We start from the raw sequence: 24,163 nt of genomic DNA on the forward strand, positions 1-24,163 counted from the left end.
CCTCCGCGGTGTACTGTCATAGAGACCGTGCCTGACCAAAGACTTGCGTATGAGCTGTGTGCCCATTCCAATGATGTCTTCAAGCCTTTAGCTGTTACTCATGGGTTCTTCTTTACTTCATTGAGTATTCTGCATGGTGTCTTAGGAGTCAACTTGACTGTGCGCCCACTTCTAGGAAGGGTAGCTACAGTATTTAACTGTCTCCATTTATAGACAATTTGTCTAAGTGTAGACTGATGGAGGTCTAAACATTTTGAGATTGTTTTGTATCCCTTTTCAGCCTTATTGAGTGCAACATCTCTTGATCAGATATCTTTATAAGAGCATGGTTCAGAAGAGCTGATGCTTCTTAAGGACAGCAATCTTAAAATGTGTGAGTGTCTTAATATCAATCAAAGTTGCACTAAACCACACATTTAAACTCATTTTATTAATTGGACTCCAGTTTTCCAGCTTCTGACAAAATAAGCTTTCAATAAAGTAATTAGTCCATGGGCTCACTTACATTTTCCTCCATCACAGTGAATGTCCAATGGGTGTTTCCAAAAAAGACACAAGAAACTGGAATTGTTTGTGTCTTGTGGGCTTGTGCGCATTGTGTTTGTTTGTTGTTGTGACCTAGATGAGGATCAGATCACATTTTATGGCAAATCACTGTAGAAAACCAATTCATTTTTAGGGGTTCACATACTTTTTCTTGCCACTGTATATAGTGGAGTGTATATATATATATTAAAAGTCTGAAGTAGCTAAAAATATTTGTACACACCACCTTTGACTCCTAAATTATGAAGCAGCTTGACCGCAGAAGTGGATGTTAATATATTCAAGACATCTGAATGCTGATCTTATTTAAAGAAACTCTCCCCTGACCTTTGCATGCAATGAGGTGTAGGTCAGAAAGCTGCTGACAGATGGTAATGTGAGAAGCTTTACCCCAATAGGCCATGAAGAAACTCAAGCCGATCTCAAGCGTATCTCGGCACTCAAGTTCACCCTGCTTTTTGGGTACAGCGCACACTTGAAAATAGACCAGAAATGACTTAAAGCTCCCGTTCTGTCTGTGATTTTGAAGCTTTGATTGTGTTTATAGTGGGCAATATAACACGTGTTCATGTTTCACGTGTAAAAAAGCGCGGTATTTTTCCACACAATTGACTTATCTGTATAGCGCTGTTTTCACTGTCCTCAAAACGGGTTGATGTCTTCCTTGTTCTGTAAAGTGCCTCTTTCAGAAATACGTAACACGTTCTGATTGTGTAGTTTGTTTAGTGTGCTGTGATTCGCACAGCTTAGCTTAGCAGAGCCGTTTGATCCAAAGCTGGTGACTGATGTATTCCTGTGGGCGGAGTTTAGTCAACGAACTGTTTTACTGACGTCATTAAAGCAGGAAGTAGAAGGCTGTAGTCCAAACCGGCCGTTCGTTGTAGGCTTTTAAAGAGGAATTCTATTGAAGAAAATATATCGCCTGGCATTGAACTTTGAGCTTTATCATTTTACAGGTATTATTTATGCTATTATAGCAACATTACACACTAACTAGGGTTTACGGTATCAGGAAGAACTTGACCTTTAATGGCAAAGACAGAAAATGATAAGGATTATTTGCTCATTTATTTGTTGATAAAAATACTTATTTTCTTTATTTATTATGCCTGTCAAAAGCTCTGGCAGGATGAAGAGTAGTGTCTCAAATGAAGTAGTGACACAACCTCTTACTTATCACACTTATGTCTGTATGAGCATGCAAGATAGTGTTTGGCAGGACACAAGCAACCTGAGGTATCATCTAAAACCTAGAATCCAGTTACACTGGCTTTCTTGGCTGTCTTCAACAACAGATGCCTGTTTCGGTGTCTAGATTGATTTATGTCAATGTGGGAGAGTAAATCAAGAATTACAGGTTTGCAGACGAAACATCACTCGACTCACAGATAATCTGCACACTTTCTTCATTACACCTTTTAATGTTTGGTGAAAAACATTAGTACATGCATTACCTAACACAAACATAATCAATGCGTTTCAACGTGCATTAACGTTACAGCCCAGTCTCACGAAATTTCATTATATAGGCACGTACATTTTTTTATCACAAATTTCCACGTTTTTTGGTGATCGTATAAGAATTCCTGTTTTCGTGTGATTATCACGTAACTCGTTTGTTCTATTTTCTTACCAGTGTCGCTTCGGTTTAGAGTTAGATTTACACAAAATGACATCCCTACCCAAACCCAACTCTAACCCTAACGCCAGGCGACATATAAAAAATAAAGCAGAAAAAAATTTGTATAAACCAATATATAAAGTGACATTCTAATGCAAGCACCAAATCTAACCCTAAACCAAAGAGACAATGGTTTAAAAATAGGTAGGCCTACAAGCAGTTGAGTAACCAATACGTGATAATCACACTAAAACAGGAATTTGTTGTACGCTCACGAAAATTTGTGATAATATCACAAAAAAAGAATCAAATAATTACATGACTATACACGAAACCTTGTGAAACTTTTGATTTTAAAAAGTATTAGGGGAGACCGGGGTTGGTTGTCACAATTTTTACTCATGCATGAATTGCTCATCTTCAAAAAATCTTTCAGCAGTAATTCCTACATGAAATGAAACACACTTTGGAGTGTTGGCTTTAAATGTGTATACTTTTTACTTTTAGAATGTATTGTAACAGAAAGTAATTAACCATCAAAGACACTCTGACACAATGTGACAACCAACCCCATCACGGGGTTGGTTGTCACAGGGTATGGGGTTGGTTGTCCCTATAGAGGTTCAATAGGATTTCAATGATAAATTGGGATCTGAAAAGATAATGTGTAATGTTTTTTAAGCTAGAAACTGCAAATAAGTTTAAATATGAATCCACCATATGATAGTTGTTATTAATGCCCCTTATGTTTAAACAATGGGATTAAAGTGGGTGATCAGTTACTTGAATAGGCTTTATGCCCAGCTGCACTATGAACTTCAGCCAGCTCCTTGTTCCCTGTCTGCCATTATTGGACAAACTGATTAATCCAGGTGTGTCTGATTATTGTTGTTGTGACTACTGAGGTCAAGCACACCTGGATTAATAAGTTTGTCCAATAATGGCAGACAGGAAACAAGAAGCTTGCTGAAGTTCAGGAAGTAGTGAAGCTGGGCATAAAGCCTATTGTCTACTGTGTTGAGAAATAAAATGAAATAATTTTTAGTCTTAAAACCTCTTTATTTAATGCTTTATTTATTTTATTTTACAAGCAAACAAAAACAAACAAACACACAAACAGTCTTAAAAGGTCTACATGTCCAATCTTCTTATGTGACAACCAACCCCACAAGCTATGTGACAACCATCCCCAACTGACTTCTTGACAAACATGCTAAGCTAGCTGCCACACCGCTTTAACTTGATCGCTAAAAGATGACTCAAAATAAAGCTATTACTTTTAGCTTTATAATGAGTGTTTTGTTTTAGAATGACTAATATCCTACAAGATCTCAACACAAAAACAACACCAACATGAAAATTTACTCTGGCCCATAAAAATAAAAAAATGTCTCCTAACCTCAATGTTTTGTGTCTGCTCAGCAAAATTTCAAGTGCAAATGAGTACGCTATTGAAGGCTAACAAATTGATATCAAAATTGTACCACATTGCCATGTAGTATGTCTGGAATAAGCAGTGTGACAACCAACCCATGAGACAACCAGCCCAGGTCTCCCCTAATTCTTAAATGTTGTAGAAGTATTGTTCATTGTTATTTCATGATAACCTAATGCTAACTATTAAAATGTTACCAATACTTTTATCTATTTAAGTTTAATGTGCAGACATCTATACATAAGCCATTGTAGGATAATTTCCTTGATAGCGTGTGTGTGTTTTTACAGTGACCTACCCCACCAGACAATAAGCTTCCTTATGTGTTCCTTCTTTTTCCTGACTTTCCTTTTGGTTTTTCACAAAAACAGTCACACAACTATACAATATTGTCATACCATGGTTTTATTATAGTAAAAGTGTAGTAAAACTTGGGTCTGGATGATCTAAAATTTTTGACATTGTCATTATTGCATATATTACTTTGGCACACACTGTCAGAAAATTGTCAAGAAATGACAAAATTGCCCAAGTGATAACTTAAAACCATTGTTTGCATAGTGCATGATAAAATCCTATTATGATAATAATTTTCTGGCAAAGTAAGGCAGGGTGTGTCCTGTTGGTCTATCAGTAGCTTAATGCCAATGATTTTGGAGGGGGGATTAAAAACCATTTGTATAACCAAAGATTAACAACAAATATCATGGTTAAACTATAATGGCTGCAGTAAATCCTTGGTTAATTTGTGGTTTCGGTCCAAATGAAACTTAAGAAGCATGGTTACTTTACGAGGGTTGGGGGAAAGGATCTGATATCCTTTGAGGTCAAATAAATATGCATATGTTAATAATTTATGTAAAACATATTTGTAAAAGTTTTAAAAATCATACAATACCAAGATAAGGTAGTTAAAATATTCTTTTATTTTAAATAATGATCCCAATGTTGTCACCAAATCATTCCAGTTTTTTTTTTTTGTAAGAACCATGTGTCCACATATGTGGAAATCACATTATTAGTTGATTGCACCATAATACTTAATTTTGTGTAACTAGAACATGTTGTACACAAACGTGTTTAATTTTCTCATATCATTGCATTAGCATCAGAACAAGTTGTTCAACAAACTGAATTGCGAGACAAAAACAGACAGACGTGCATGTTCACCTTCTTCATGCACTTCATGCACAATGTGCCCACATTGACAAGGAAAGATCTGCTCATCCACATTTTTTTGTGCACTGAAACAGATCTGCGTGTCCACAGCGCTGAAATTTCTTGACTATTCCTGTCTTTAACTTGCGCTGGCCTTCCCGAAAAAAATATTTGGTAAGCTTCATAATGCTTAAGGATTCAGCATTCTTCATCAAAACGTTGTTTGAATAAATTCAGATTTGAGGAAAAGGTTGGGAACCACTGGGTTTCATCATGCTTACACTCATAAAGTATACACTCACCTAAAGGATTATTAGGAACACCATACTAATACTGTGTTTGACCCCCTTTCGCCTTCAGAACTACCTTAATTCTACGTGGCATTGATTCAACAAGGTGCTGAAAGCATTCTTTAGAAATGTTGGCCCATATTGATAGGATAGCATCTTGCAGTTGATGGAGATTTGCGGGATGCACATCCAGGGCATGAAGCTCCCGTTCCACCACATCCCAAATATGCTCTATTGAGTTGAGATCTGGTGACTGTGGGGCCAATTTTAGTACAGTGAACTCATTGTCATGTTCAAGAAAACAATTTGAAATGATTTGAGCTTTGTGACATGGTGCATTATCCTGCTGAAAGTAGCCATCAGAGGATGGGTACATGGTGGTCATAAAGGGATGGACATGGTCAGAAACAATGCTCAGGTAGGCCGTGGCATTTAAACGATGCCCAATTGGCACTTAGGGGCCTAAAGTGTGCCAAGAAAACATCACCCACAACATTATACCACCACCACCAGCCTGCACAGTGGTAACAAGGCATGATGGATCCATGTTCTCATTCTGTTTACGCCAAATTCTGACTCTACCATCTGAATGTCTCAACAGAAATTGAGACTCATCAGACCAGGCAAGATTTTTCTCGTCTTCAACTGTCCAATTTTGGTGAACTTGTGCAAATTGTAGCCTCTTTTTCCTATTTGCAGTGGAGATGAGTGGTACCCGGTGGGGTCTTCTGCTGTTGTAGCCCATCCGCCTCAAGGTTGTGCGTGTTGTGGCTTCACAAATGCTTTGCTGCATACCTCGGTTGTAACGAGTGGTTATTTCAGTCAAAGTTGCAAATCTATCAGCTTGAATCAGTCGGCTCATTCTCCTCTGACCTCTAGCATCAACAAGGCATTTTCGCCCACAGGACTGCCGCATACTGAATGTTTTTCCCTTTTCACACCATTCTTTGTAAACCCTAGAAATGGTTGTGCATGAAAATCCCAGTAGCTGAGCAGATTGTGAAATACTCATCGGCCCGTCTGGCACCAACAACCATGCCATTCTCAAAATTGCTTAAATAATCTTTCTTTCCCATTCTGACATTCAGTTTGGAGTTCAGGAGATTGTCTTGACCAGGACCACACCCCTAAATGCATTGAAGCCACTGCCATGTGATTGGTTGATTAGATAATTGCATTAATGAGAAATAATAATAATCCTTTAGGTGAGTGTATATCAAATTAGTAAATCAGCATGCACCCACACATTCATTCATTCATATATTAAACTAAATGTTTAAATGTTCTTTAAGGATTTAACAGGACTTTAATTTCATGTAATATGCATGGGTTACACTTTATAATAAGGGTCCCTGAATCATAGTAAACTAAGACGTCAGCATGAACTAATGCTAATGAGTTAATGCATGTACTAATCATAAACTAATGAAGAGTCATTATTAAGTACAACATGACATGTTTTCTCATTGTTAGTTAATGTTTTATTAATTAACAATGAATAAATGTGTTGAGTCACGAATCATGTTGTAGTTAATGTTGACTCTTCATGAGTTTATGATTACAACATTGGCCTCTCCCTTTAAAAATAGTATGAATAAACAGAAGAGTGACTTTAAGTTTTGAATGATTATATCTGCTATATGTGAATTTTGTCAATCTTTTGGAGCACACTATAGATATCCTTAAGGCAAACATATTTGTACTAAAACCCCAAGACTCCCAAAGTGGTAACATTTTAGTAAAGGGAACACATGTATTAACTACAAATGTTGCCTTCACATACAGTAATATTGCCTCAATAAACGTCTAATTTATTTGACGGATTAAGTAAGGGATAATGTTACCTCAATTTTATGTCAGCAGGACATTAAACAGTTCATTTAAGCATGCATTTTAATGAATGTTTTTCCCAAACGTAGTAAGGTCATAATAGTCTTAATGCATGCACACTACCACTGGTTTGAATGTTTACCAGTAATGCACACTTTTACTATTATATACTAACAACAATGCATTGTGTACTGCACAATATTTAGTAAATATAACATTTGAAACATATAGCCTCAGTTTGTTTAAATGGTCAGACATACAGTAGTAAGTGGCACCAGTGGTAAACTTTCTGTACTGTACTTCAGTTTAAAAACTTTCTTAAACATTTTCAAGTACAACTCATCACACCTTTGAGACAATGACAGCTAAATCGACTGCTCATACGTATATTCAAGTCATTTGACACACACATACCAGAAATCTATTATGACTGTTTGTGCTGTGATTGCTTTGTATGCAATAAAATGTGTTGTGTTTTGTTGGTTTGTTTTTATTTCCAAGCCTTAAGCATTTTTGAGTGCATTCTGTTCTGGGTGTCAGCGGGTGTATTAGTGACTGCCCCAGGCGGGTAGTCTTTCCCCTGTTATAGACACTGCAATAATGCAAACAATAACAAATTAGCAAAAACTAGCTTTCTAGGAATCTGCACAAGGTGTGAGATGAATCTGTGGTGTGAAATTCCACACCTGAATGCCTTCGTTTCATGTGCAACCTCCTGTGTATTACTGTGTACCTAACTCAAGCATGTTACTTTATGAATACAATGACTAAATATATACAAAGGCCAAATGCTTTTGCTTTTTAAGAAAATCCTTATACAGATTGTATTACTGTTTTTATGAATTGCTAAAACACTAAATCATATTCTCTGAACCAAATTCCCAGTGGCCTAAACCTAAAACTTACAAACTAAAAACACTATTTTACACGGCAATGCACTTGTTTTGACAGGCAGGCAAAAGTTGAAGACAACTACAACACAAATTGGTTCACACTTTTTCCAGTGATGTTTTTTTTACCAATTGCATGGATTGAAAACTGTATGGGAGGCGCAGGAAGAGCACATAGCAGGACACAAGAGATGATGCAATTGGCATCAGTCCAAATACAAGTGCTGCATATGAACATATTGAAAACTTACTATTACCGGCAGTACTTACAGTAGATTTACTGAACAAAACATGTGATTACAGTAATCTAGATTTTTTAACAGTAATTTTTAAAGGAACAGTATGTAGGATTGTGGCCAAAACTGGTATTGCAATCACAAAACTTGTGGCTAAAACTGGTACTGCAATCACACAACTGGTGGCCAATACACAACATGACAACATAAACATCAGTTGAGGGCTGCAACTCCACTTTTTTCTGGCCAGAGCACTGTTGTCAGGGATATAAGTATTTGAAATGAAAATTATTTCTTAATGTCTAGTGACATATCAGGGCCATTTTATGATTAATTGATATACATTTCTTACCTACTGTTCCTTTAAGTGTGTTGTTATATTCAATAAACATGTATTTTCTGTAACCAGATGTCCTGGATGTCGTGTTTTCCATTTTTTTTGTGTCTAACGCAGTGATCACCAACCCTGTTCCTGGAAATCTTCTTTTCTATAGAGTTCACCTCCAACCCGAATCAAACACATCTGAACCTGCTAATCAAGATTTTCACGGATACAAAAAAATTTGGGGCAGGTTAAAGCAGTTTTGGATATAAAGTGGGTAAGAGGGTAGATTTCCAGGAACAGGGTTGGTGACCACTATCTAATGAATTCTATTTGATATTATTGACTCACAGATGTATGATTTAAAAGCTTGGTTGGATTTTAATTACAGGTGAAATGGTTTTGAAGGGATTATTCGAGAAGAGTCAGGGGTTTGTGAATTTAGTTTCAAAATATGGATTTGGTTTTAAAGTGCACCCATTTCTTTGCTAAAAAAACTGTGTTATGTTGTGTATTTGGTATGGGCTTGTGTGGTTTATGGCATGGACGGACTGGGACCAAAATTCGGCCCTTGAATTTTGGACCAGACCGGCTGCTCTTTCAATAGCCTCTTTCACACAGTAATTCTGGTAAATTACCATGAATTTACCAGAATGAATTTGCCAGTAAATACAAAAATGTGCTGTTCACACATGCAGTGACGTTCCGTCTTTTTACCAGTAAGACATCATTCACACATCAGTATCAAAATACCGGTAAATTCGGAGAAAAAGCGGAAGTTACCTGTGGCGCGCGGCCGGCGAGCTCCGTCCGTGTCGTATTTGTAAACGGCGGGTTATGACTTAATATCCACGCTCCGTATTTTGTTGTTTTCACATCTGTGGCAAACGGTCGCGAAGTTGCTCGTGACCAAACAACATTGCGTTAGGCGGCGTCAAACGGAACCTGCGCGTTTGCACATTAGGCTTCACAGATGGTGTGCTAAGGACGTCGGCAATTTGGCAATTAAATGGTAAGCTGTTTTAAACAACTTTGGTGAAGAAATGTGGACGTAAACTTCAGGTGTGCTCGACTTTTAAGCAACATGTGTGTGGAAACGTCCGTAAACAGTCTGGGGGAAACCGCGTCACCTGTATAAAAAACTTTCTGATTGGCCCGCCCGATCTGTCAGCGCGGTCTGACGTCATCTAAATGCCGGTAATGCTATATTTTTCGTTCACACACAGCGCTTACCGGCAAATTACCGTTAATCTTACAACCTGTCTTACTGGTAAATTGGGAGCACTGATTTACCGGAAAGGTTCTGTTCACACATGACATGTTAACTGCAATTTACCAGTAAATTACCAGTAAAGACTGTATGTGTGAAAGGGACTAATAACACACACATTTTCGGTCTTTTTGGTCTCTTAAATTTGTATACCAACCATGGCATAAAACAAGATTAAACATGAGGCTTTGACTTTCTGTTCTGTTTGTCAGATCTGAGGGTAAAGATCTCTCACTAAGTTTTATAAATCATTATTAATTAATTTACTGAAAGCTACCAGAACAGCCAAAAAGTGTAACCAAAGATGGACGGACTTTGTTAATATGAATAGGAAACACAGGTGTATTTATGGATATACTGTCCAAAATCAAAGCAAATTTTGTCTAAACAAAAGGGGAAAAAAAATTTACATACTCACAAAATCTCTTTCTAAAAAAAAAAAAATCTAACTAAAAACGGTTTTAAATTTTTAAAGATTTTTATCTTTAAAGCTAAGTAATTTGCATCTCTGGATTTGCTAATATCTGTATTTTAATATAAGAATGCATTTACTGTAACGCAGCTTTAAAACAATATGCATTCATATGTAGAGCACTCTACAAATGCTCAAACTTAATGAACAGACTCCTTCTTTCATTTCATTGTTTGGATTTCTGCTTAGCTCTGTAATGTGATTGGCTGGAATTCACGTTCGTCTTAACAAAAACTTAATTTCTGTCATTTGATTGGTTAAAAATCTTGCTCGATATGTTGGGAGTCGTTTATGACGGCTTCTTTCATTTTGATTTGTCAACATTTTGACACTGTAACTATGTCAGTGAAGAAAGCCTTTGGGCCGCAGAGCCTGTGTCAAGGGCCGGTGGTTACTCTTGCGCTATTTTTATTTATTTTGAATGCATTTCGCTGACAGGACCAAAGTGAAAGGGGCCAGCCCAATGTCAATTGGGCCGCTGATCAACTGTCTGGAATTATGGGCCGGTCAGAAACAATAATATATAGATTATAAAAAGTGTCAGACTCGGGACTGGTATTGTAATCGTTATTATTATTTCTCCATAACTTGCGTGCATAACAGCGAACTGGCCCACATTGCTCCATATGACCAGTTTGCCCCTGCATCCACCTCTGATCGGGTATATATATTTAAAAAATCTCACCTGTCCACATAAAAAAAATGGTCCGGCCCATCTAGCATTTGCCAGATTGCCAATCCGCCCATGGTTTATGGTTAAAAACACATTATTTTCCACATACCGTACATTTTTGTTGCTCCAGATTTCCCTCTCTTCCTTGCTTATCGATTTGATAATCTGTTGTGATTGGCCTGAATACCTCTGATGTCAGCAGGAAATGTGACGCTCCTTACCATGTTTGAAAGATTCGGTCACAATGCAATGCTAACAGGAGTTAACTTACAGGTTGAGTCCGAAGCGGGAGGAATTATGATAATGTCGGTCTTGTCTACTTCACCAATCCCACACTGTAAAACCTAAAAGTTAACTCAACTCAAACCATTTAAGTAAACCGGTTGCATTAGTTGTAAAACACAGACATTTGAGTACTGTGAACTTAAACAAACTGAGTCATATGCAGTTATGCACTTATATTTAAGTTCACACTACTTAAATATTAGTGCATAATTGCACATGACTTAAGTTCACAGTACTTAAATTTATGTGTTTTAAAACTTAAATGGTCTAATGCAACCGGTTTACTTAAATGGTTTGAGTTAAGTTGACTGTTAGGTTTTACAGTGCAGGAAGTAAACTGTTGCCTACAATCCGTGTGTTTGTAGTACTCCAATAAAAGAGATTTACGTTTAAGACGATAACTCACATTATCATTTACTTTAAGGTTTTTATCTTTTGCATATCGTTAACATGTACTAATACACTTACACACTAAAGGAAATGTAAAATCATGAATTGGACCATTGCTCTTTAAGACAAACTGCATTATATAGTTGTTTAACTGAACTTCACAAACAGGGTTTGGTTCAGTACCCAGATTTACATGAGACATTGAATGGTTCCTCATACAATACAAACATGTATTACCATACAAACATAAAAAACTCAAGCTTTGTATTTTTAAACCATTCAAACTCTTATCAACATTTATATTCATTGAACTTGTTTTGCATTACTATGACGATTTTAAGTAGTTCAAAGGATTTTCAAGTGAATTTGTCAGTTAATTTTTCTGTCCCCTTTTCGGCACACATCGATCGGTTGCATTTTATTATTTGTGATGAGCATTGAACCATGACCCAATCATATAGCAAACCTACAACCCACTAATTTTTAGTTACGTGTAGTTACGTAATGCAATGTTACATGGAAAAATTCTTTGTGGTTTCTTCCGATAATGGTAGAAAATGCAGTGAGGCCTGAAATGTTATGGTTATCTGATCATTGAATCTGTTGTGATAAACTGAAACACGAAAAGCAAGTTGAAAACAAACATTTTGCCCTGGTTAGTTACACCTGCATCACAAATACACTGAGATGCAACAAAACAGCCAAATGCAGATAGCACAGATAACCTGACCGCATAACAGATTGTTGTGATAGATATTCTTAAAAATTAAAATGCTTCATGATGCCATACAAGAACCATTTTTGGCTGAATGGTTTCATAAAGAATCTTTAATATTTGAAGAACCTTTACTGTAAAAAATGACTTTCTTACTTAGTATTTTTGTCTTGTTTTCATATATGTAAAATATGTAAAAATTCTTAAATTAAGATGTATTTTCTTGATGAGCAAAATGACCTATAGAAGTATAGAGACAAAAATATAAACTTTAAATAAATTAGTGCTTACAACAAGCAAAAAAAGAATACGATTTTTTTTTTTAAATAAGTTAACTTTTTTCATAAACACTATAATTAAAAAAAATCTTATTCCATTGGCAGATTTGTTTTTTGCCTGTTTTAAGCACAAATTCGTTTTAAATTTTATAATTTTTTATAAACTAGGCTTATTTTCCTTGCTCATCAAGAAAATACATCTCAATTGAAGAATTTTTTGATATTTTTACTAAAAAACAAGACAAAAATACTAATTAAGAAAGTCATTATTTGCACTGTTGAAACATTTTTGACATGCACACATAAGATGTGATCCTGTCTATGAATCCCCACCTAAAGTCATTTTTTGTGATTTCCATATTAAATCATCCTACGTAATGTAAGAACACGGTATTAAAATTTAACTTGGATATCTTTAATATTGACTGAGTAAGGTCATGTCAAAGAAAAAAAATTAAAATCAAACATTGATGCTCATAATCTCATAATCAGGTTATGAGAGCTGGGTCACATTTTTGCAGGACGTATTAAGATCTCAGTACCTGCTGGGTTGACCTTCACAGTGACATTTGCCCTTGTACCTCAGTACCAAATAACAGTGTCAACCTCTCAGTGCAAAGGTTCCCGAACTAATCATGAGTCATGACAGATTTATTAAGGAAAGTATTGTGTAGGTTGCTATGGTAACGCTTTAGAAAATAGGTCGTTACACAGAAACTAATGGTTAGTGCTGCATTAACACTTAAGTCTGTGATAACTAATAAGAAAGAGTGAATAACTTATCAGTAACTTATCAAAATTTCTGTTTGCGGAGTGTAACTAGTTACTTGCTACTTATTTAATAGTCATTATTAACTACTACTAAATGCTTGGTAAAAAATATTTCAGTTATGATATTTATTACATTAAAAGTGCATGCATGTTTAACATTTTTATGTGCAATGATACACTGCAAAAAATGATTTTAAAGAAAAAAAATCTTAGTATTTTAGTCTTGTTTTCTGTAAAAATATCTTAAAATTCTTAAATTAAAATGCCTTTTCTTTATGAGCAAAATGACCCAAGGAAATAAGTCTAGTTTTTAGACCAAAAATATCAAATTTAAGTGGATTTGTGCATAAAACAAGCAAAAAAAAAAAAAAGAATCTGCCAATAGGGTATAAAAATCTTGAACATTTTTCTTAAACAATAAATACAAGAAATATTCAAGAAAAATTTGCTTACACCATTGGCAGATTTTTTTACCTGCTTTATGCACAAAATCACTTAAATTTGATATTTTTAATCTAAAAACTAGACTTATTTTCCTGCGCCGTTTTGCTCATCAAGAAAACGCATCTTAATTTAAGAATTTTTAGATATTCTACTGAAAACGAGACAAAAATACTATATACATTTTGTCTTAAAAATAATTTTTTTCAGTGTTTGCCTTCTCTCACACTGCAAAAAACGATTTTCAAGAAAAAAAAATCTTAGTTTTTTTGTCTTGTTTTCATTTAAAACATCTAAAAATTCTTAAATTAAGAATCTTTCTCTTGATGAGCAAAACGACCCAAGAAAATAAGTCTAGTTTTTAGACCAAAACTATCAAATTTGTGATTTTGTGCATAAAACAAGCAAAAAAATCTGCCAATGGGGTAATGCACAAAATCACTTAAATTTGATATTTTTGGGCTAAAAACTAGACTTATTTTCAAGAAAAAGCATCTTAATATAAGAATTTTTACTGAAAACAAGATAAAAATACTAAGAACATTGTTTCTTGAAAATCATTTTTGTAGTGTGCAATCAGTGACAACCAGTGACTTATTTTTTTCGAGGGGACTCAATGCGAAGTTTCTCACAACATGTATGTACCCTGTCATGTGTGTGGTTCTTCATTTTAAAATATGTGTTCTGCATGTTGAGTGCATCACGTGTCTAAAGGGTTTATGATAAAAGAGACGCTTGTGTTTGCCAGATACTCGCATAATCTCATGTGTAATCAGAGTTTGCTGTTAAGGGAGTGTCTTGCGTGTATCTTGTGAACGTGAGCATCTCATTGATCATAAACGGTTTTGTCGCATGTGCAGCAGGCACTTATTTTGACATAACACATGATGCACATGGTTCACATTACGCAACAAACACATTTTTTGAAAACACAAGCAACACACATGACAGTCTGAACACATATTTTGAATTAGCGCCCCTCGGATGAGCAGTCACGAGCCGCCACTGCCTACAACACATTCAGTTTACTTGAGTGTGTGTGTATAAGAGTTATACAACATTATTCACTCTCATTTACATCACCCAGACTATATTCTTATGTAACACATTGATCTCGGTGGAGTGGGTTTGTTGTCTGGTGTAAGGCATTGAATGTTATGTTGGCATCAGTAACTCTTTTCCCACATGATTACATCCATTTCTCTGCATCCGTGGCTATTTCTGTGTGAATATAAATGAGATTGCGTTATGATGTCATTAAGGTTATGAGGCAGCGAGTCAGCTGACTTCCCCTGACTCCAGCATCACACAGCTGACAAAACACCACTGACTGCACTCGGTTGCACATCTGTTATGAAAGACATGAGTAAGGAGGAGGGGTGCACATGACAAACTATGTTTTACTGATGATGCATGCTCCAATAAAGGTGCCGTAAAATTGTATTTACATAGGCATAGATGAACAATAAGAGTTCTGTACGTGGTAATGACATATTGTGAGCTTCAAACACTATTGTTTCCTCCTTCTTATGTAAACCTTATGAAACTGGCAAACAGGCCAATCTCTACATAACACCAACTGTGACATGAAGATGTACACCCCCAATGTTAAATTACACATTTAAATAAGTACAATGTTGTTACAATGCTAAAAATAAAGTTGTGACTGCTGCTAAGTTAGCGCTATATGCTAGCGTTTAGGCTGACGTTTTATTATTAACATTACATAAACGTCCATTAACAATTTTCAATATAATAACATTTTCGTCTGATTCAGGCTCAGACATTAAGGACCCTATTTTAACAATCTAAGCACATTGTCTAAAGCGCACAGCGCATGGTCTAAACGGGCATGTCCGATTCCGCTTTTGCTAATTTAATGACAAGAAAAATGGTTTATGCGCTAAGCGCACGGCCTAAAAAGGTTGTTCCTATTATCCTAATGAGTAATGGGTGTGTTTTGGGCGTAACGTGCACTAAACCAATGAGAGTCTCAGCTCTCATCCCCTTTAAAAGCCAGTTGCGCGTGGCGCCATGCCTAATCTTTATTTAGAAAGCCTAATCTGTAAACTGAAAAACTATTCGGAGGAAGAAGGCCACCAGTTTAAGAATAATGTTAAAAAATTGTGTTGTTTTCATGTTTATTAACATTTTTATTTAAACCTTTAAAAGGCATTTTCTTTCAATCATAGAATTAAAAATAGTGGGCTTTTAATTGCTGTAAATGTATTGATATCCTACATAATCATTGTAATCTCATAAAATAATTTGCAAATATGCAAGAAAGGGTTTGTACTAAAATACTTTATTTGTAACAAACAAGAGATAAAGAATTTACAAACGTGCAGAAAGCCGTTTCAGCACTCGGACAGTGCCATGTTTTTTTTTTAAAAGCAACTTAACAACGGTTCTCATCTCAATAAATATGTGGGTTAGCATTTAAAAAACTTTTAAAAATAGATGCATTTGTTTAAAGCAAAGCATTTATTTACATACCAGGCTACAGGTGAAGATGCTCTTTGCACCTTCTAACATCTCATAATCGGTCCTTATTTATGTCCAAGAGACTTAATAATAATCTTTTACATTTGAATCCTTTAATCTCTCATATTTAAAAGCGCTTTTGTGCTGCTGCGCATCCATTTATGTGATAAGCAAAACCGTGTGTCGTCCCGTTTATAGGCGCATATTACTAATGCGATCTTTAAATAACAAAAAAACATATTGCGCCATTGACTTTAGACTTTAGAGCAGGTTTTAGTATGTCAATAGCATGGTCTATTTTAGTTGCCTCAAAATAGCAACGCACCAACAATGCACCTTAACACTCCTCGTTTTCAGAACAGAACGCTAATGGGCGCAAATGCATTTGCTATTTAAAAAATTTGCCGCTAAACATGAAAATGATCATTGCGCCGGGTTGAAACTAGCAAGAGACACTTGTGTCGCGCATTGCGCTGCATTGCGTCAGCTGTATGATAGAGCCCAAAGTCTGTTTGCACACACACAGAGCTACTTAAGGAGCTGCTTTGTGAAACAGCCAATCAGAGCAGAGCTTAACATTATTATTCATGGCCCTTTCATTCTTACCATTTCATTCTAAAGGCAAATCTTAATGTTGTTAATGGACATGTAAAACCATCTCTGGATCATTTTGCTCTTAATAAAGCCACATACCTTTTATCTAGATATCAGGGAACATTTTAAAATATTATTACAATGCATTTTTTGGCACCTTTAACATGAAAAATGTACCTGCTAATCATCAGGAAATAGAAATGCAAGAAAAGTATGCTTGTTTACTCTGCAGTGTTTGTAGCTTCCCTGTGGAGGTTTTTAATGCAGTGGTTATAAAACATACTGATGCTTTGGCTGTGCTTTAAGCCTCGTGTTCACTTAAGCCAGACTGTTTTATGTTGTACCCGATGATGTACTCATAAAAAATAATGTAGTAACCTCGGATGTAACCTGTAAAAGCAATAGTTCTGATTTTTTGTTCTAATAAACAAAACTGTATCAATTTTGGGCAATGTTTGTAACTAAGCCATTTTAATTCATCGTATATTGATAAAAATCAATGGTTCTCCTGCTTTCTGCTTGATTATAAGTATCTTCGTGTTCACCAAAACAAAGACATTTAAACTGAAACGACTTGAGGGCGAGTAAACAATCCCTTTAAGGTTTTCTTCTAAATGATTTAAAACACAATAAACATTTAAGTAGCTTTATCTCTCTGGTGCATCACACGGTATAATCAAAATGTAGCAGGACCAAAACATGAAACAGAAGATAGGCATAAAATATCTTTATTTAAATTCTCCCCTTTGAAAATAGCAGATGGCTACAACAATATTGCTTAAATTTCCCCGTATTTCAAGTGCATTCATACACATTACACATTTAATGAAACAAAACCCACCTGGTCCCATTATTTTGAACTTTACACTGTAAAAAAATCTGTAGAAATTACAGTATTACTGGCAGCTGGTTGCCAGTAACTTACTGTAGATTTTACATTTATGTACTGGCAACAGTTTGTTCATTTTCATTTTACAGTAAGTTACTGGCAACCAGCTGCATAATTACAGTATGTAAAGTTTTTTACAGTGTATGCTAAAATGTCATATTGGCATGTGGTTTTTATTAAGACTTACATCTTATGCATTGCAGTTCAACACAAACAAGCATAGCGTTGTGAAACAACAAAGGGAACGGCACATTAAAGGAATTATTCAAGTAAAATTAAACTTCTCATGCAATTATTGCTACAGAATTCAAGCAAAAATCTTGTGCATAGCATTGTTACAGATAGCATCATATAAAGAACCTGCAGATTTAATGACGGTGTGCATAAATATCCCATTATTTCATTGCATATGCTACATTTTGTGCGTTATTCACATAGACGTTCTCCAGTGGGGGATTTTTCTTGCGGTCTGATAGCACTGTGCAGTTGGTTGTGTTAAGCTGCACTGATGCTGAGATTACAGCCTGGCAGGGAAGGACAACAGCCAGCACAGATGGCTTCGCTTCGGGTGGAGTCTGTACCCCTGGTGTCTTAATCTGAAATGCTGGCTAGTCTCTAGAGCACTAAAAATACAATTTAAAGACCCCTAATGCCCTGTTTAAGACTTAAATACACCCCACACAGTACAGTCCACATCATTATATTAGTATCTCTATATATAATATTCTCTATCTCTATTATATCTATTTCTCTGCATCAAATAATCGAAGCATACAGTGTTGGCACACATATTCTACATTCAAGCATTTGCGCTATGAAAGCTAAAACAGAGTCTAGACAAACACAATGAGATCCAGGAGAAAAGTGCTTCCTTTAATCTTGTCACACATTGGACAGATGTTAGCTTGATCACCTCGGGCCCAACGTCCGCACACGATGAAAGGAAAGATGAGGCAGGGTCTTCATTGGAAAGATGCACGGACCAAACGGCTCTTTAGAGGCTGAGGAGGACGATAGTTGTTCACCATGCAACATGGCTCTTCATTCTCCTTGGAAAAGCGCAGGGTACGGAATTTTTCCATCTGTTTAGGAAATACAGGGAAATGTGAGAATGCTTAAGCGCATTTTTATGTAGGAAAAATCTTTAAGATACCGATTGCAAACCGTTAAACATTAACTGTCCTGAACTAAATGCAACTCTTGTTCTTTCTCACATTTCCATGAGAATTCACAATAGGTTAATTTTTATGCATAAAGTCAATAATTCAACAAGCAAGTGTAACTGGGAAATGAAGCATGGCCATCTGAGGTTATGTACACAGCAGAGACCTTGAAGAGCCAACCAACGTCCAGACATACACATGGGTAGTGTTAACTTTCACAAAAGCACTAGATAAAGATACACAGGCTGAATCGAACAGGGAATCTTACTGTTTTTACCAACATATTTCAAATTGCAGTCTGATATGTTTTGTACATAACTGCATTTAATTATCACATAATATTTTTGTCCTATCATAAGTGCATTATTATTTCTTATGACCTCATATGAAAATGTCATGACCTCTTTTTACTGTGAACTGGCAACATGCAGCCATCCAAATCTTTGCCGGGCAAGATTTCCCATTTCACTGCTAAATATGCAAGCTCCTCTATGTTTGTATTACGGCTATAAATCGTGACATGAGCAGGACCTGAGCAGAGCTGACGCTGATTGGCTCCTTGCAGACAATCCATGTGACGCTCTCGTTTAAAGGGGGTGTGGTCAGAGACCCCGGGTAGGTCCAGTAATCCAGTGACGTCGGGAGCAGGACACTGGGGTCGAATTTCGCAAATGAGGTCTGCTGTCCCTGCAAGATAAAACGTACGGAGTGTGTCATTGTAGAAGCCTGTAGATATCCCTTTCAAAACTTCTTAGCAAAAGGACATACCTTGCATTGAATGGCATTCATTACTTCCAGAATCCTCTGAAGTCCAGGATTGTCTGTGCCAATCTAATAAACAAAAATGAAGACACAAACTTTAATGTGGCCATAGTGAACATTGCAAATAATTCATGAGATAAAAAGAAACGTATGACTGACCTCCAGAAAGACTCCAACTACAGCGAGACCATCAGATTTACCGGCCGCTTCACCGAAGCTGGAATATGTTGTGTTCCAGTGGACCAAATGGAGCTAAAAAATCATTTGAAACATTAATACTTATTCATGAACATCAAAGAAAACATACCAGAATGTCCAAAACATACCTCGGCCGGATAACATTTCCCATTGACGGTGTGTTCAGACCCTTTATCATCTCTGTCTCCCCAATGAAAGTGAAACTGTTTGAGTCTATAGATGCCTGAGATCGGCCCTCCTGTTAGAACTGCCACCAAAAAAAATGTAACAAATCATATACTGGATGTGATGTCAATCTTTGTGACATTTGCATTGTGTTGTGATTACAATTCTTAGAATACAAAACTTGTTACACAGGTTCCATCTGGCCATTCATTTTGGCAACATTCACACAAATGATAACCACAACAAACTTGGCACAGGTTAAGTACTGTACTCGTCTGTGATTTTTTTGTGTGAGGTTCTTAAGTGAACTAACATTACAGTAAGCCAATCACAAATGAGCGTCAGCCTTCTGAAGCGCATCATCTTTCGTGTACGCGCGTCAAAGCGCAAAAGACTTTTTTTGAACCGCGCGCGCGCTCATGGAGCTGCAGATGAAAACAGAGCTTGTGGCGGTGATAATAACACTATATATACTTTAGGATGTTTGTTAAAAGCAAGCTTGTATGTTGTCAATTAAGTGATAGTTAGTGCACTGTACAAATATATAAAAATGAGAACAAAAATTATGCGCTGTCACTCTAAAATACGGTTACGCAATTGGGTTATATTAACACACTAAATGCGTTATATTGGAACAACACATTTTGTGTTACTTTTAACACAACTTGTGTTGTACCTTTAATTTATTTTAAAACTAAAAAACTCAAAATGGCACATCATGTGGTAAATAACACAAACAATGTGTAAATTACCACATCCTTTTCAGACTGTTTGTGGATGTTCACACGTTGTAAATGTTGTTAATGCTTAACCATGTAGTAAAAGTGAAAGCCAACGGTCTAGGCTAACTTTCTAAATACTTAAAAATTAATGTACTTACAATTATGTACATAAATAAATATTAAATAAGTTGCACTAGGATTAGATTTGTGTCAAATGTATTAAACATCATTGCAAATAATACAGATAATACCATTATCATTATCAGTATATAACTTTTCAATTGTAAATGTTATCAGTTTCAACAATGCGTCGCCCTGTGCTAAATAAAGCTATAATGATTATACAACAGACAGACAGTCAACTCAGCATAGTAAGTAAACTATAAAGTTAACAAATAAAGGCACGCACTTGAGCTGTCGACATCGTCGGCAAAGGTGACTTGGAAGGAATGTCCGTTGTTAAGGATGTCCATTGAAGTAGATGGATCATACTTCAGAGTAAGTGGCTGTAATGAAGAATCATATGATGCACCTTTAGGTATTATGTCTATAGGAGACTGCCTTGGTCCGTTAGCAATCGGGAAACTTTCACACCATTTGTCTGGTCCTAAAAGGGAACACAAAGTAGATGTTATTGTATGAATTTTGGACAAAAATAAATTCACGTTAAATTATATACAAAACGGTTATTTTTTTAATATGTTGCATTTATGGCAAAAACGAAAAATAGTATTTATGTCTTCATGTGCAACAAGCATACATTTACTTCAAATAAAAAAACAAATGTATTTATGCGCACCAAAACAGCATGTTATTTTAAAATGTGCAATAAAGTAAAAAATATATATATGCATTTATGACAGACATCTGTATAGCTATCGTACTTGTCACACAATGTGCTGACTGCGCATTGGCCAAGGTGAACATGCCATTGCAAAGAGATCTAATGTAGGCTAATGCATGAAGAGACGCGTAGAAACAGACAGCTCTGATTCATAATCACCTGACTAAAGATGTTTCATTCCCATTCAAAACCACACATGCCATGCATCTGTGTTACTATAATTGTCAGAATCGCGTGGGGGTCTTACCGTTATGTTTCGCGTATCCCCATTCTTTTGACATTGTGACAATATAGCGCGTGTCCAGCCAGATCTAAAGTAACATCACTTGCAGGTCATGCAGGTTTATATAGAGACGCGCTGGCGATCTTTCTTACCGGGTTCGTCCCCATGACCGTATATTAGGTGTTATCACCAGGAGGAGCTACCAAAGCAAACGCTCGTGCTCTCTCTCTCTCTCTCTCTCTCTCTCTCTCTCTCTCTCTCTCTCTCTCTCTGACTATTCAGGAATGTGTGATCTGACAGCGCATTACGTAGTTGTGGCACGCCTGGCTGTTATGACGTAAAGTGATACTGTAGCGTGACATCAGTTATCATTCATTGTAACAACCTTTTGATAGTTTTAATAGAAAGCTGTAATCGATTTAATCTTTAAGATCCCCATATAGCCTTCACTGTATTATGCTAGATTTGTCACATTGTTACTGAAAGTCTATAAACTGTTTTTTATGAAGGGCTTATAAAATTCCTAGACAGTATAGTGTTTTTGAACTTTGCCATTGGAAACAGTATTTACAGTACCTCAGTTTATCAATTCACAATAGTTAATACTACAGAATACTACAATACATAATAAAGTGTAATTAGTGACATACACATATTAAGGATTACTGGTTCATAGGTGTGGTTCATAGGTGTGGTATTTTGAAAAGCATTGACTTAAAATGGCAAAGAAGTGACAACATGTTAGATTTGTGTTTAAAGTAGAGAAGTTTGTTTAGTGTTGTACAAAGCACAGTGTGTGTATTGTTTTTCAAAAAGTGTAAGGATGAGAGTGTCATCTTGAGAGTCAGGTTTCACTAACTGTGTGTTATTTACAGTATAAAACTTTTCTACTGTGTGTGTGTGTGTGTGTGTGTGTGTGTGTGTGTGTGTGTGTGTGTGTGTGTGTGTGTGTGTGTGTGTGTGTGTGTGTGTGTGTGTGTGTGTGTGTGTGTGTGTGTGTTGACAAAAAAAACTTTTTAAAATTGTGCTTAAGCAATCGTAAAAACTGTGAAATACTACAGCATATGCCTATTTCAATAGCTCTGTGGGTCTAAAATATTATTATTATTATTATTATTATTATTATTATTATTATTATTATTATTATTATTATTACAATTACTCTTCTTCTTCTTCTTCTTCTTCTTTTTCTTCTTCTTCTTCTTCTTCTTCTTCTTATTATTATTATTATTATTACAATTACTCTTCGTCTTCTTCTTCTTCTTTTTTCTTTTTCTTCTTCTTCTTCTTCTTCTTCTTCTTCTTCTTCTTCTTCTTCTTATTATTATTATTATTATTATTATTATATATTTATTATTATTATTATTATTATTATTATTATTATTATATTTTAAATGCAACAATTCAAAGCTGTAAATTTCAGTCTGAAATTGTCAATACAAAGTGAATGACCGCCACCTTGTGGTTGAAAGTCTTCGTTTCAATTTTAAACGGGTCATTCCCATAGACAGTAAAAGAGGTCATTCCTAATATTCGGTGCCATTTGTGTCCCCAAGACATAATAGTGTATATTTTATTTAAAAATGTAATTATACTATTTTTTAAAGCTTGTCTTATATGATAAACTCCCCATAGAGCACAATGACATGTACATAGAATTAAATGCAATTTAAAATAATTATGCATGCTTAATTGTAGTTACAAATATAACTAATAAAAAAAAAAAAATTCTAACATTTTTACAACTGTTATACAGCCATATTTATAATATTCCCAACCAAATGTTATTTTTAATTATTAATGCATTTTTAAATTATTAAAATCTTTAAATAAAGTTGCGTCCTTAAGATGAATGTCCCCCCTGTTACTCTTATGGAAATCCCCCTGAACACAACCCCTGGTTGCTCCTCTCACATGACTCTCAGGAAGAAGTTTACAATTTTGGAGGGAAATCATCTACAAGATGGGTATCAGTCTTTTATCAGCTTTTTATTTAACAATTTAGAATAATTTACTGATGTGGTAAAGCTTAACACGCCCCCACCCCACCCCTGTTATGCTTATTTATAGAGGAATCAATATTTTTTTTGTAATTTTGAAAAATCTTGTTAATAAAATAAATATTGTTAAAAATCTTTCTCTATGGTCAATATGTGTTAGCTTGTTTACCACATGAGTATGGCCGAGTTTAGCATAAAATGTCACGCCTATTACCGTCCACCCTGTTGTACTGTATACACTGTATTGATGTATTTTTATTTATTTTTTATTTTATACATTCAAAGAAGATTTGAGCTGGACCAATATATTTTCTTACAGTTTAATAAACCCTCTTTCAGCTGAAATTATAAAATCATGCAAATAAAAAAGGAAAGTTACTACCATGAAATGGCACAGAAAAGTAAGAATAACCCAAACATGTCTTGATGAAATGGTCCTGTTTTAACAATGATTGTATGAGCCTGTTGAAAATCCACAAAATAGTATAAAATTTTA

The 24,163-nt window shown here is 35.6% G+C and overlaps 1 protein-coding gene across 1 annotated transcript; it reads right to left on the reverse strand.

Moving 5' to 3' along the window:
- Positions 1-17,413: 17,413 nt before the first annotated feature.
- Positions 17,414-21,909, reverse strand: ca2 (carbonic anhydrase II). The gene is made up of 7 exons (XM_055182492.2): positions 21,692-21,909; positions 21,010-21,207; positions 19,842-19,960; positions 19,675-19,767; positions 19,522-19,584; positions 19,285-19,440; positions 17,414-18,672 (listed from the first exon to the last, which is right to left on the reverse strand). The coding sequence occupies exons 1-7, from the start codon at positions 21,723-21,725 to the stop codon at positions 18,553-18,555; spliced, it is 783 nt and encodes a 260-aa protein (XP_055038467.2). The 5' UTR covers positions 21,726-21,909; the 3' UTR covers positions 17,414-18,552.
- Positions 21,910-24,163: the final 2,254 nt, after the last annotated feature.

Source organism: Misgurnus anguillicaudatus, chromosome 25 (genome assembly GCF_027580225.2).
Source record: "Misgurnus anguillicaudatus chromosome 25, ASM2758022v2, whole genome shotgun sequence".
NCBI classification, from domain to species: Eukaryota; Metazoa; Chordata; class Actinopteri; order Cypriniformes; family Cobitidae; genus Misgurnus; species Misgurnus anguillicaudatus.

What these genes read in the sequence shown, in the direction of transcription:
- ca2 (XM_055182492.2), bottom strand. Translation starts at nt 21,725, where the DNA reads ATGTCAAAAGAATGGGGATACGCGAAACATAACG. An exon ending in CGACGATGTCGACAGCTCAA is followed by an intron (nt 19,961 to 21,009) that starts GTGCGTGCCTTT and finishes TTTTGGTGGCAG; the next exon opens with TTCTAACAGGAGGGCCGATC. An exon ending in TGAATGCCATTCAATGCAAG is followed by an intron (nt 19,441 to 19,521) that starts GTATGTCCTTTT and finishes TTTATCTTGCAG; the next exon opens with GGACAGCAGACCTCATTTGC.